Source organism: Diceros bicornis, chromosome 8, assembly GCF_020826845.1.
Source record: "Diceros bicornis minor isolate mBicDic1 chromosome 8, mDicBic1.mat.cur, whole genome shotgun sequence".
In the NCBI taxonomy this organism is placed as follows: domain Eukaryota; kingdom Metazoa; phylum Chordata; class Mammalia; order Perissodactyla; family Rhinocerotidae; genus Diceros; species Diceros bicornis.
Window position 1 is genome coordinate 56161246 of NC_080747.1, and position 13929 is coordinate 56175174.

Consider the following 13929-nt stretch of genomic DNA (forward strand, 5'->3'; position numbering starts at 1 on the left):
ATGCGCACCTAACCTGTTGCGCCACCAGGCCGGCCCCCAAGGCCTTCTTAGTTTTCCAAAAATCTCCAGGGATTTTTTTCAGTACCTTATGTAAAGAAATAGTCCCTTAAATAGCTTCAATAAATGACACTGGGAGAAAATCCAATATCTCAAAATCTTTACTCTTTGGATTCAAGAGCTTTCTTAATAAAGTCTACAGAGAAGTTTTTAGTCATTTTAAAACTACATTTTCCAATGTCAAATGATAATTTATGAAAAAAGATCTATGATCAAGTAACATTTGGAAGTTACTGGGTTAAATATAATTAACCATATTTCTTTATTATAGGATTATTCAATCTTCAAAACACTAACCATATCTAAAACCTTGAAGAAAGGATACAGAACAGCATTTGAAACGAATATCTTATAAAAAATAATGCCATTTTCATAGACTATCTCACAGGATAACCCAGAAGACACATTTGGAAGCCAAGTTTTAGAGAAAAAAAAAGGGAAGAAAACATGTCAAAATAACTTCGTCAATCTGGCCCAGGATTTCTCAACTTTGACATTTTATTTTATTTACTTAGATCTCTACTGTTGACATTTGAAGCCAGACAATTCTTTGTTGGGGGGATATGGGAGTTCCCCTGTGCATTGTAGGATGTTTGCCAGCATCCTTGGCCTCTACACATTAGATGCCAATAGCATACCCCTATATATGACCATTAAAAATGTCTCCAGATGTTGCCAAACATCCCCTTGCAGGCAAAATCATACCTGGTTGAGATCCGGAAATTCCCAGCAAGACTTATCTATGGCATACTTCCTAACTTTCTAAAAAACATCTCTAAGATGCATGAAGACACATTTCTAATTAAAATTACCCACAATAGTCCCTTTATAGGCTCTCATCAAAACACTTGTTTCTCCAAAACAGTCTTAGATTATACTAATGATTCTCTCTCTCCTTTACTGTAAGAAGATTTTACATCTCTGTCCATTGTCACATGTTGTGTGATTCCTTCTTGCCTCATTAACTTTAGGCTTGGGTTTTTGATAAGCTTTGGCCGATGGAATTTGAATAAGTACAATATATACCACATCTGAACAGAAACTTTAAAAGGCATTGCAAGTTTTCACCACCTTTCTTGCTCTTCCTCTCTACCATGATATTGGGCATATCCCACAAATGGGCAGCTCTTTTAGCTGGGTTTCAGAAAAAAAAGACATCAGAGGCTGAGCCTATGGGAGCCAAACAAAACCGATCAGTCAAAAAGAGTTGAGCAAAAGTGCAGCAGCCACAGGTGGCCAACATCCACCAACGTTGAATGAAAAATGCTTCTTGTGGTTTTAAGCCACTGAGATTATTGGAGTTTTTTGTATTTTTTTGTAGCAAAGCTGACTAATACATGCACAACTAACAGAATCAATTTCTCTCTCTCTCACACTCATACACACACAAGCAATTCAACTCAACACATTTTTATTAAAGGACTATTTGGTGCAAGATGCTTGCTATTGAGTTCAATGCTGAAGATGCAATGACTTACCATAACCATAGCAATAACCTAAAGGAGTTGACACTTTCTCTTATTAATTTAATACTTCTAACATCATTTAAGCTAACTACCTACCACAGCAAAAATTTCTAAGGAATACGAAGAATACCTAGATAATTCAGACAAATGAGAGGCATTCTTCTGATATAGCAATGGGTGCCAAGGCTCATGCTTATCGACGCATAGGCTTTTGAGTAAACATTTCTCATTAGAGGAATTGTCTAACAGGTTAGGCTTACAGCGGTGATAGTTTCTTTGCCACAAACTATTTCCTCTAAGGTTTTTTTTTTTTCTAAATTTTTCTCTCCCCAGCATTTCCTATAATATCACTCTTATGTGCAACCCTACACTCTCCATGATGTGACTAGCAAGCTCTACAGAATCTAGTATATAATGTTCTCATCCTTTCTCATGAAGGGAGATACAGAATGATCCATGTGACATTTTGGTACAGTCGTATAATTTGCACTAGGATTCTGCCTCATCACTTTGAAAAAGCTATGATAGAGAATTTTATCCACAGTTTCTTCTGGCAGGTCTTTATCTAAAAGCTTTGGCAACTTCTGAATTTCTCACTTTAGATCCTAAAGAAAATATAAAGAAAAAGGATTATTTCTGGTAGATTTAGTCATGAAATAGGCAATACATTTAATAAGGTTCTACATATCTCAATGAGGTAGAGGAAGTAATTTTACATTTTTATGTGCACATTTCATTTTGCTCTCCAAGTACATATCTTATTCTAGGTTATACCAGGGAACCATCTGCTAGAAGGAAGATTAAATTTTTTCCAAAAAAAGCAAAGAAAAAGATTGGGTTAATATTGAATCTTTCAAAAACAGAATTAAGCTGTAAAATAACAGATGGTGATAAAGCAAGCTGCTACTATCACAAGCTATAATTTTCAAAATCCCTTGATCCTTTTTTTTTTTTTTAGCATATCTAACATCAAGAATAGATTACCTACCAAACATTTAAAGAAGAATTAATACCTATCCTTTTCAAACTCTTCCAAAAAGCAGAAGAGGGAATACTTCCAAACTCATTTTACGAGGCCAGTATTACCCTGATACCAAAGCCAGACAAGGGCACTACAAGAAAAGAAAATTACGATCCAACATCCCTGATGAACATTGATGCAAAAATCCTGAACAAAATACTAGGGAAGAAAATTCAACAGCACACTAAAAGGATCATACACCATGATCAAGTGGGATTTATTCCAGGGTTGCAAGGATAATTTCAACATCTGCAAATCAATCAATGTGATATACCACATCAACAAAATGAAGGTTAAAAATTATATGATCATCTCAGTAATGTAGAAAAAGCATTTGACAAAATCCAACATCCATTTGTGATAAAAACTCTTAATAAAGGGGGTACAGAGAGAACATGCCTCAATACAATAAAGACCACATAGGACAAGCCCACAGCTAACATACCCAATGGTGAAAAGCTAAAAGTTTTTCCTCTTAGATCAGAAAAATTGTTGATGATAGTTAATAATACTGCATTGTATATTGGAAGGTAACTAAGAGAGCAGCTCTTAAAAATTCTCACCTCAAGAAAAAAACAATTTGTAACTATGTGTGCTGATGGGTGTCAACTAGACAATATGGTGATCATTTCACAATATATACATATATTGAATCATTATGTTGTACACCTAAAACTAATATTGTGTTAGATTCAATTATATCTCAATAAAAAAAAGAATAGATTACCCATCTCAAAGAGTTCTCTTATAGCAGAAAAAAAAAATACTCTTTCTACTTCTCACACCTACATAGATTTTTTGTTAATATGAGTATATAAGGAGGAAAGTAAAATAAAATTCTATCCACTTTCTAGCCTAAGGAATGAGGGGGAGGAGAAAGAGTCAACAATGAAAAGGAGAGATCCTTTCATGTATTTCTTCTGATTTCCCTTCTCTGTGCTTCAGAGTGTACATAGGACACCACATTAGATAGAATGAAAGGGTGGCATTCAGGCCAATGAGTTTGTGCCCTTCTACCCACTGGGGAGTTGTTCTTCTTCTCGGTGGTCCAAACCAAACTGAGGTAGAGACCCATAATCTTAGTGATCTGGTGAGATTGGGCAGAAAAGCAATCTAAGGTTTAGATTTCCTCAGCTATCCATCTCAATTCGTGGAAACAGAACCAGAAAAAATTTATGTGCTGGTTCTAAAAGAATTTCTTTCTTGTGCTAAGAAATTGTGCTAAGTCTATCAGGTGAAAGTTAATTGGAAGAATAACGGGGAAAGGGTGGACTGCTCAAGCTTGGAATGAGACTATTTGGGTGGATCTGATGACACAGACACTCTGCAATCCTTGAGTCATTTTGAGCCTTTTTTGCCAGCAGATGCAGATTCTTCTCCCATGTTTGAGAAAACTAAACTTCTTTTGCTTGAAGACCTTATTACGACCTAATGTAGGAAGTTTCCTTTCAAGATAATATCTATCCTCTTCAAGACCCGTCCAACCACTACCTGTTGATTCTAGATCCATAACTAGGGTAATATATCACCATAATCCAGAGTGACAGGTGCAAAGTGGTTTAAACAGGATGCAGCAGAAGCTAAGAATTTGACTAAGGAATCTTCCAGATGAGGTCACCTTAGCTGGTGGCTTCCTTAGAGGTTGTAGAATAGATTTCCCAAATAAGAGATGAATGGTAGTCATAGTTGTCTAAAGGAATTTAGGGAAACCTAAAGGACCAAGATGAAGTTGAGTCAAGGCTACTAGACCCTGAGAAAATTGAGGTAGATAAACCAGAGTAAGAGATTCACCTGTTACAGATTTCAGTTTTGAATGCCAGTGTGGCTCCAGAATTCAGGTGATAAAGGAAATCATTCTAAGGACTTTGGGGTAGGAATCAGTAGACATTGCTTGCAGGGATTCCAAATCATTATCATTCTTATAACGTCTTGTATAATTTACCCTCTGCCCCACACACCTAGACACTATTTTGAAGAGAAAAGAGGAGGTGTAAACATGCTGAGAGACATTCAATATAATAGATGTGGAATATTTCTTAAATGAACCGTTTAAACAATCAGATCAACGTAATGTTTTGATCAAATCAGTGAATTATATTCCATGCTAACAATAAGATGGAAGATGAGAAAATAAAGCTAGATGTTTTTATAGATTGAATAAGAAAATTACATTGTTGCCCTACTGTGCTTACACTTGGGGGAACAATCATAGACAAGATAATTTTAGTTGATACATTCAAAGAGCTTACATTATAGTAAAGGCAATCAACAAAATATAAGTGAAGAGATAGATACATAAAATAATTAGAAATGGTGGTAGATACTATGAAAACAACAATAGCAGCAAAAGAGACTTTAATGGATAATAACAAGGTGGATTATTTGACATTCCGGACATGAAAGAACTCTGTGGAGAGGTAACATTTAAGTTAAGACATAAAGGATGAGAAGAGGTGCATCTGAAAATAGTGGGAAAAAATGTTTCAAGTAGGCTCACTTAGTGAGAAAGGGAAAGGTGAAACCAGAAGAGGTTGGAGAGATAGGGGTGAAATAATGCCGAACTGTATAAATTAGCTTAATAATTCTATATTTCACATAAGGACAGAAGCCATTGAGAGATTTGAAGAAGAGAGTGGACATACTCTGATTTGGATTTCAAGATCATTCTCTCTTGAGTGGATAATAGAAGCAAAATGAGGTAGTTCAAGTAAGTCCAGATAGTTGCCTGAACTAGAATAGGGAGCAGCAGTGATAGAAAGAAGTGGATTGAGTGAAAGATCAATTTTCAAGGCAGAATTAACAGGATAGTAGATTAGTAATATTTACAGATCAAGAGGAAAGGAAAGATTTCCTTAAAAAATAAAGAAGAAATCGAAGTTGCCTTTTACCTCTGTCATGTCTTCATAGAATAGGTAAAGGATACAATAATCTTTCCTCTTCTCCTACCAGCCCTTCACATGGTCACACCAGGAACCAAAAGCCGCTAAATTGAAAGAAAAAATGTTTGCAAAATTAAAACTGTTTACGTGAAGTAAAGAATTGTTAAACGTTATTCCAAGTCACCATTATCAATACATTCACATTGATTACTTATTAATTCAAGAACAAAAGATGGTAAGATAAGAGAATAATAACCTCTGTTCTCATTGAATTCATAATCTACTTAGAAAGGTTGAAATATTTCTCTTATGGGATGAATTGTGTCCCTTTGAAATTCTTATGTTAATGTCCTAACACCTAGTACATTAGAATATGACTGAATTTGGAGATAGGACCTTTAAAGAGGTAATTAAGTTAAAATGAGGTCGTTAGGGTGGGCCCTAATCCAATATGAATGACATCCTTATGAGAAGAGGAAATCACAACACAGATGATGCGCAGAGGAAAGACCATGTAAAGATACAGATTCAAGACGACCATCTATAAGACAAGCAGAAAGGCTTCAGAAGAAACTAACCCTGAAGACACTTTATCTTGGACTTCTAACCTCCAAAACTATGAGAAAATAAATTTATGTTGTTTAAGACACCCAGTCTGTGGAACTTTGTTATGGCAGTGCAGCAAACTAATACAAATTTTGGTAAGTGGGTTCTGCTGTAACAAATATCTAAAAATGTGGAAATGACTTTGGAACTGGATAATGGGTAGAGGCTGGAAGAGCTTTTAGGTGCTTGTTAGAAAAACGCCTAGATTGCCTTGAAGAGATGGTTAGTGGAATTATGGATACTAAAGGTAATTTTAGTGAGGGCTCAGAAAAAGAGAAGACTCAGAGACAAAGTTTCTACTGTCTTATGAAACATATATAATCATGAACAGAATGTTGATAGAAACATGAACATTAAAGGTGTTTCTGGTGAGGCCTCAGAAATAAGAAATATGTTATTGGAAACTGGAGGAAAGATAATTCTTGTTATAAAGTGGCAAAGAACTTGGTAAAATTGTATTCTAGCTTTTTGTGGAAAGTAGAATTTGTAAGCAATGAACTTGGATATTTAGCTGAGGAGATTTCTAAGCAAAGTGTTGAAGGCATTGCCTGGTTTCTCCCTGCTGCTTACAGTAAAATGTGAGCTGAGAGAGATAAGTTGAAGAAGAAATTATTAAGCAAAAAAGAACTGGAATGTAAAGATTTATAAAATTCTCAGCTTATCCATATTCCAAAAAAATGAGAAAGTATGCTCTGGAGAGAACACTGAGGGTGTAGCTGGACAATTTATACTGAAGAGATTAGGTGTGTGACTTTTGGATCCAATCAACTATCTCAGCAGAAACACCGTCAGTTGGGACTGAAGGGGATAAGAGGCAGGACAAAACGCAGGAAGATTGTTGGACTTATGGGATTCTGCAGGTAAGAAATGGGCCAATAGAGCTATCTGGCTGCAAACATGTTTTGTCTTTCAAAGAAAGAGAAGAATGACCCCAAAGAACGTTTAGAGCTCAGCAGGCCTCCCACCACCACCACAGCCCCAGAGGGCACAGGCCCAGAGGGCAGGGCCATCCCAGGAGGCCTGGATGACAGCACATGAAGCCAAAGGTGACTATTCTCAAGCCTTGAAATCTGATGGTCTTTGCCCAGTTAGGTTTCAGGCTTTCTTCTTTCTGATGTCTCTTTTCATACGGGAATGGCTATCCTATTCCTGTCCCACTACTGTGTTTAGGAAGAAGATAATTTGTTATCTGGTTGCACAGGTTCACAGCTGGAGAGGAATTTTGTCTCAGGATGAATCATACCTTATTCTCACCCATACTTGATTTACATGATATTTAGATGAGATTTTAGGCTCAGAGTTGATGCTGGAATAAATTAAGACTGTAGGAGCTGTTGAGATGGAGTGAATGCATTTTGCATGTAAGAAGGGCACGAATTTTGGGGGGCCAGAAGGAAGAGTGTTATGAGCTGAATTGTGTCCACCCCAAAATTCATGTGTTAAGGTCCCAAACTCAATACCTCAGAATGTGACTATATTTAAAGATAGTGTCTTTAAAGTGGTAATTAGATTAAAATGAGATCACTAGGATGGGTCCTAATCCAATATGATTGGTCTCCTTATATGAAGAGGAAATTACAATGCAGACATGCACAGAGAGAAGACCATGTGAAGACATAGAGAGAAGATGGCCATCTACAAGCCAAGGAAAAAGGTCTCAGAAAAAGTCAATTCTGAAGACACTTTGATCTTGGACTTCTAGCCTCCAGAGCCGTAAGAAAATAAATTTATGTTGTTTAAGCCACTCAGTCTGTGGTACTTTGTTGTGGTAGTCCTAGCAAACAAATATAACTTCTAATAAATAAAACTACAAGAGCAAGATGGCAGATACTGAGTAATTCAGACAATAAGTGGTACGGAAGTTCCTAGAAGAGCGAAAGAAGAAGAGAAAATCCTTGGGATGGAGAGGTTAAGAAAGGGCTGTGAAGGAAGTAGAGTATATTTGATTCTAAGAAGAAGAGTTAGACTTTAATAATGATACAAATGAGTAGACATGGACAGAGAATGATCCAAGCAATAGCAGGAGTAAAAATTTGCAAGATCCCATTGAGATGTATTTGCCTTAGAAAAAGAGTTTTTATAGGAGAATGTTTCTATGAGAATTATAAGTAGAGTTATTACCATAGGTATAAATATGTTTCCCTGAAAGAGAGAATACACAGGTAGAAAAATAGAGCCTTGAGAATAAAATCTTCACTCAAGAATTTTCAGTTTATATAACAAAAATAAAGAAATGGTAGGAAAAAAAGAGCCCAAGAAATATGCATAAAATCAAGACAATACAATGGCATGGACGGCAAGAGAAGAAAGCGTTTATCAGTGTCACTAAGCACTAATGAAACAATAAGACTAAGGACTGAAAAATCTGTGTGTCACATATTCCCCAAAAGTCCTTAAAGAGGAGAGATGGCTGTGTGTTCTGCCTCTACTATAGTCTTCCTAATGCATTAGTATAGTTTTGGGCACATGTTAGGTTTATAATAAACACAAGATTTATATTTGAATTTTATGTTTCCTTGCAAAAAAAGACTTTTCATTATGAAACTGCATGATTAAAGTAAGAGTCGGACCCACACTTCCCTGTAGAGAATTTATCCAGGAACTCCCCCCAGGTGCCAGGCTCTGGGTGCATCTTTGCCGCCTGGTAGAAATAATAATAAGACACAGCCACATCTTTAGCATTCCGTGCCACATAGACCATCTGTGGGGAGATATGGGAAATCATCGTTTTGTTTCTATTCTTTAATACAATCATGTGTCACTTAATGTTGGGGATCAGTTCTGAGAAATGCATCATTAGGCCATTTCATTGTTGTGCAAACATCAGAGTGCCCTTACACAAACCTAGATGGCAAAGCCTACTACACATATATAGGCTATATGTTATAGCCTATTGCTCTTAGACTACAAACCTGCATAGTGTGTTACTGTACTAAATGCTGTAGGCAATTGTAACACAATGGTGTTTTTCTGTATCTAAATATAACTAAACATAGAAAAGGTACAGTAAAAATATAGTATAAAAGATCAAAAAAAGGTGTACCTGTTTAGGTCGCTTACCGTGAACGGAGCTTTCAGGACTCAGAGTTGCTCTGGGTGAGTCAGTGAGTGAGTGGTAAGTGAATGTGAAGGCCTAAAACATTACTGTACACCACTGTAGACTTTATAAACACTTAGGCTATGCTAAATTTATAAAAAAATATTTTTTTCTTCAATAAGAAATTAACCTTAGGCTCCTGTAACTTGTATACTTTATAAACTTTTTAATTTTTTAACTCTTTTGTAATAACACTTAGCTTAAAACATGAACATATTGTACAGCTGTACAAAGATATGTTGTTTCTTTATAACCTTATTTACAAGATTTTTACTATAATTTTTAATTTTTTTTACCTTTTAAAATTTTTGGTTAAAAACTAAGACACAAGCACACACTTTAGCCTAGGCCTACGTGGGGTCAGGGTCATCAATATCACTGTCTTCCACCTCCACATCTTGTCCCATTGGAAGGTCTTCAGGGGCAATAACATGCACGGAGCTGTCATCTCCTGTGATAACAATACCTTCTTCTGGAATATCTCCTGAGGACTTCCCTGAAGCTCTTCTTGAGGAAGTGTCACTCTTCTCAGAAATATGGCCACGGTTTTTAGCTTGATTTGTTCCTTTTTTTCATCATAGATTTGCATGAAAACAGATAATGCACCGTGAACATTCTTCTCTATTAATGAAAACTTTTGGTGTTAGGGTCCACGTTTTAAGGAGTTTGTTGAGATCTGCAAAACTTTCTGCTAAACCCTTCACTGTGAATTTATTTGAAAGTTCTTCTTTTTCTTCTCCTGCAGTTTCCTTTTCTCTTGCCTCTTCTTCATCTATGCATTCCTGTTCCAGTTCTAACTCTTGCTTAGCCATTTCCTCAGGAACCACCTCTAAGAGCTCCTCAGTGTCATCCTCATCCACATCCAGGTTAAAGTTATTTGACATCTCAACCACAGCCTTGTTAATTTTTGCAACCTCCCCACCTTTAGAAAATCCTTTGAAGTCATGGACAACCCTCTTGAGTGTCTTCTTTCAGATACCAATCATACAATTCTTGGTGGCATCATCTCAAGCCCAAGAAACGTTCTTGATGCAGTCATAGATACAGTAATCCTTCCAAAATTGCATTAGTTTCTTCTCAGTGTCTTTCTCAATTGCAGCAATAGGTTAGCAAATGTCCTTCTCAGGTAGTAGGCCTTAAAAGCTGCTGTAATTCTTTGATCCATTGGTTGGAGGGAGAAACACTGCTTTGGTACTGAAGCATCTGGGATGAAGATCACTAATAAAAGGAGGATGTCTAGAAGCATTATCAGTAATAAACAAAATCTTGAAAATATGTTATTCTCCAAATAGTACTTTTCCAGTTTGCTGGCACAGCAATTCAGGAGGGCAACTTGGAAGAGGAGCTGGGTCATGCATGACTTCTTATTGCTCCTATAGTACACTGGCAGTGTGTGTTTATTGACATGCTTGAAGGCCCTGGGTTTCTCACTGTGCCAGATCACAAAGTGTTTCAATTCTGTATCCTGCAACATTGCCCCCAAACAAGACTGATAAGATATCCTGTCCTTAAGAGACTTGAAACCTGGCATTGACTTGGCCTTCTTACGGATGATGTCCTTTCAGGCATCTGTTTCCAGAATAAGGCAGTTTCATCCATACTGAATATTTACTCTGGCAAGTAATTTCCCTTCACATTCAGCTTACCTAGAGTTTCCAAAAATTCTTCAGCTGCCTTCACATCAGCGTTCACAGCCTCACCACTCACTTTCACATTATGTAATGAATAATGATTCTTGAATCATTTAAATGACCCAGAGCTAGCAATAAATTCAACATCGTAGTTGGGTCCAGCCTTTTCTTTCAACATCACAAACAAATTTTTACTTGGCCATGATCATCATAGTGTTGAGAGGGATACACTTCTGTGTCTGATATTCAATCCAGATCATTAGAAGTTTCTACATGTGTGATATAATCCATCTTGAATTTTTTTGCTGTTGCTAGTTTCATTGCCTCCAATGAAGCAGATCTTTTAACAGCTACTATCACTTTTCTTCTTGTTCTTCAAGATTGTAGCTACAGTGGAATGGGACATGCCTGACTGGTGAACAATAACCATCACTGACTTTTCACCTTTGTTGTTTTTAATCACTTTTAATTTTATTTCTAGGTCAATCACTCAATGTGGCCTTTTACTGGCCACGTTGACAGTGGATTTTGTATGCTTAAGGGCAATGATGAACAGAACAACACAAGATTAAGCCAAGCACAAGAGAAAATGATGCAATCAAGAGATGCAGTAAACACAAGATGTATGAGGCTGCTGGCATAACATGGCATACTGTCTTACAGTAACTTTTTTTTTTTACTGTCTTACAGTAACTTTTTTTTTAAGTCGAAAGAGTACACTCTAAAATAAGGATAAAAGTATAGTCTAGTAAATACACAAACCAGTAATATAGTCACTTATTATCATTATCAAGTATTATGTGCTATACATTATTGACTGTGCTATACTTTTATGTAACTGGCAGTGCAGCAGGTTTGTTTACACCAGCATCACTACAAACACATGAGTAATGAATTGTGCTACGATGTTACAAATGCTATGACGTCACTAGGCCATAGGAATTTTTTAGTTCCATTATAATCTTATGGGACCACCATTGTATATGTGGTCTGTTGTTGACCGAGATGTCCTTATATGCCACCATGACTGTAACTTGTAAACTTTTGCTTATATTGTCAGAATGCTTAATTTCTCTTTCCTATTTCCTCATCTAGGTGTTTATATCTATGTCCTGACTTAGAATATTCACAACTACATATGGTTTTAAAACAAAGACTTCTCATCTCTCACATCCCTGCTTTCTCTTTAGCCTTTGAAAAGAAAAATATCTCTTGAAACATAGAACACCAAGTATAATAAGAATTACAGTAAATATGAAATTAACAAAAATTAACTAATATTGTTCTTAAGTTTAGAATATTCTTCTGTATCACTTATTAAAACTAATAAAAAGAAGAAGCAATTTTTTTAAAGATGAAAAATGCCATATTTTTCATTGAAAGTAAATTATTATTTGGGTAAATTTAGTCAATAAAGATTAAACATTCTTCATTCTGTCCATCGTCATGGCTACATAACATTATAAACATCATTGATGTTTATAATGATTGGTGTGAGATTAAAATTTATTTTATGTATGAAATCCTCAAGTACACTTGAAGGCAGAAATTTTGAACATATTTCCCAAAAGAAATGACATTGTTATGCTTCATTGGAAATTAGATTTTCAGGCAAGTTCACTGAAATCCATTAAGTCTACTTGTCCCCTGAAGTACATCTAATAAATACCGAGGTTTCAGCCACCAATGCAGCAAATATATTTCTAAGGAAAAATGCATTTGGGAAGAAACCTTTCATCTAACTAGAATTAGAGCTTCATTCTTCTCTTCCAATTGATGAGAAAAGAGAATGAGAAATTTTATATTCCCAAGTCACTGGTAGTAGTTCTCATATTCTGGGACAAGGATGGGGAGAGGAAGGGAATGGCTGGAAAGGAGTTTTTCAAAAGATTGAGTATAGAGTTCTAAGGCTTAAGACTCTGTTGCTGATGTAATTTCTTGAGAAAATACTAAACCTTATAAACATTCTATTGTTTCTATTTCAATATCAAGAGACTGTGGTAAAGAATCAACTGTTTTCTTTTCCTGTCATTATTACCTCTAAGTTTCTCAGTGAGGTCTGTTCTGCTTTCCTCAGTGTAGATAGAAGGCTATCCTGAAGATATCCCCCAGTTCTCTTAATAGCAAGGCCATGTGTTTCTGGGGCTCCCATGGATTTTTACTTCTGGAATTAAGATGATAAACTATATTCCTACTTCCTTATTACTTTTGTTTTTAGTTAGACTTTGAAAGAAAAAGGAAGTCATATATAAACCCATATACAAAGACTTTTTCTATGTTAAGATTGAGAGTATAATCAGCCAATTTTTCAAAGGAAAAACAACAGCTATTTTGCTCACTATGTTAAAGGTGCTGGGGTTAAGGCATACTCTAAACACCTTTCTCAAATCTAGGGTTGGTGACTGCCAACATTCCCAGATTTATTTTTCAGCCACACTGAATTACTTGTAAAATTTGACACATGCTTTGCTTTTTTACATCTGTTAGCCTATATACATGCAATTTTCTCTCTGTATAATGTTCTTGTACATCTGAAAAAACTTACTCTTTCTTTAGGATGCTGATCAAAGTTTTCTTCATCTATGAGATGTCTTTGCCCCATAGAATCTTTTTTGACTTCATGTATTTGCACTTATTTTACTGATATGTACTTATTTTTCACATATAGCTGTCTTTTTTTGACTACTTAGGTATTCTATAGAATCATATGTTATATAGGGCAGACGTCACTGACTTGAAACCATCACGTAATATGGGCATAGAAAAGTGACTGGCAAGCAGACAAAGCCCTATGGTATTCGCAGAAATTAAATAAAATAACATGCTCTTAGATGGCAGACAATGTCTTATTTGCATTTGCATTTATAACGACAGTCACAATATCTGGTATACATGGTTATGCTGAATTCATGAAGAAGTAATTCTGGGATTATTTAAATATCTACCATTTAAAAGTAGACAGTAGGTGAAGGGATTTAGACAGAATGACAGGCATTTTAGAGAACAGAAAATCTGACAGATTCTCAATGCTTGTGCACTGAGTGCAATCTCTATCTACAACACTGGTGTCCACTGGTGTTATTTTGACCCTTGAGATATAAGGCCCACATTTTTTGTGTGTTTGTGTGAGGAAGATCAGCACTGAGCTAACATCTGCCAATCCTCCTCTTTT

The 13929-nt window shown here is 35.9% G+C and overlaps 1 protein-coding gene across 1 annotated transcript in view; it reads right to left on the reverse strand.

Annotated features, from left to right (window-relative positions):
- LOC131409253 (sulfotransferase 1 family member D1-like) overlaps positions 1-13929 on the reverse strand; it is a 33609-nt gene that overhangs the window by 715 nt on the left and 18965 nt on the right. Inside the window, 3 exon segments of the mRNA XM_058546338.1 lie at positions 1950-2128; positions 5433-5527; positions 8604-8730. Coding sequence (XP_058402321.1) covers positions 1950-2128; positions 5433-5527; positions 8604-8730 — 401 coding nt within the window.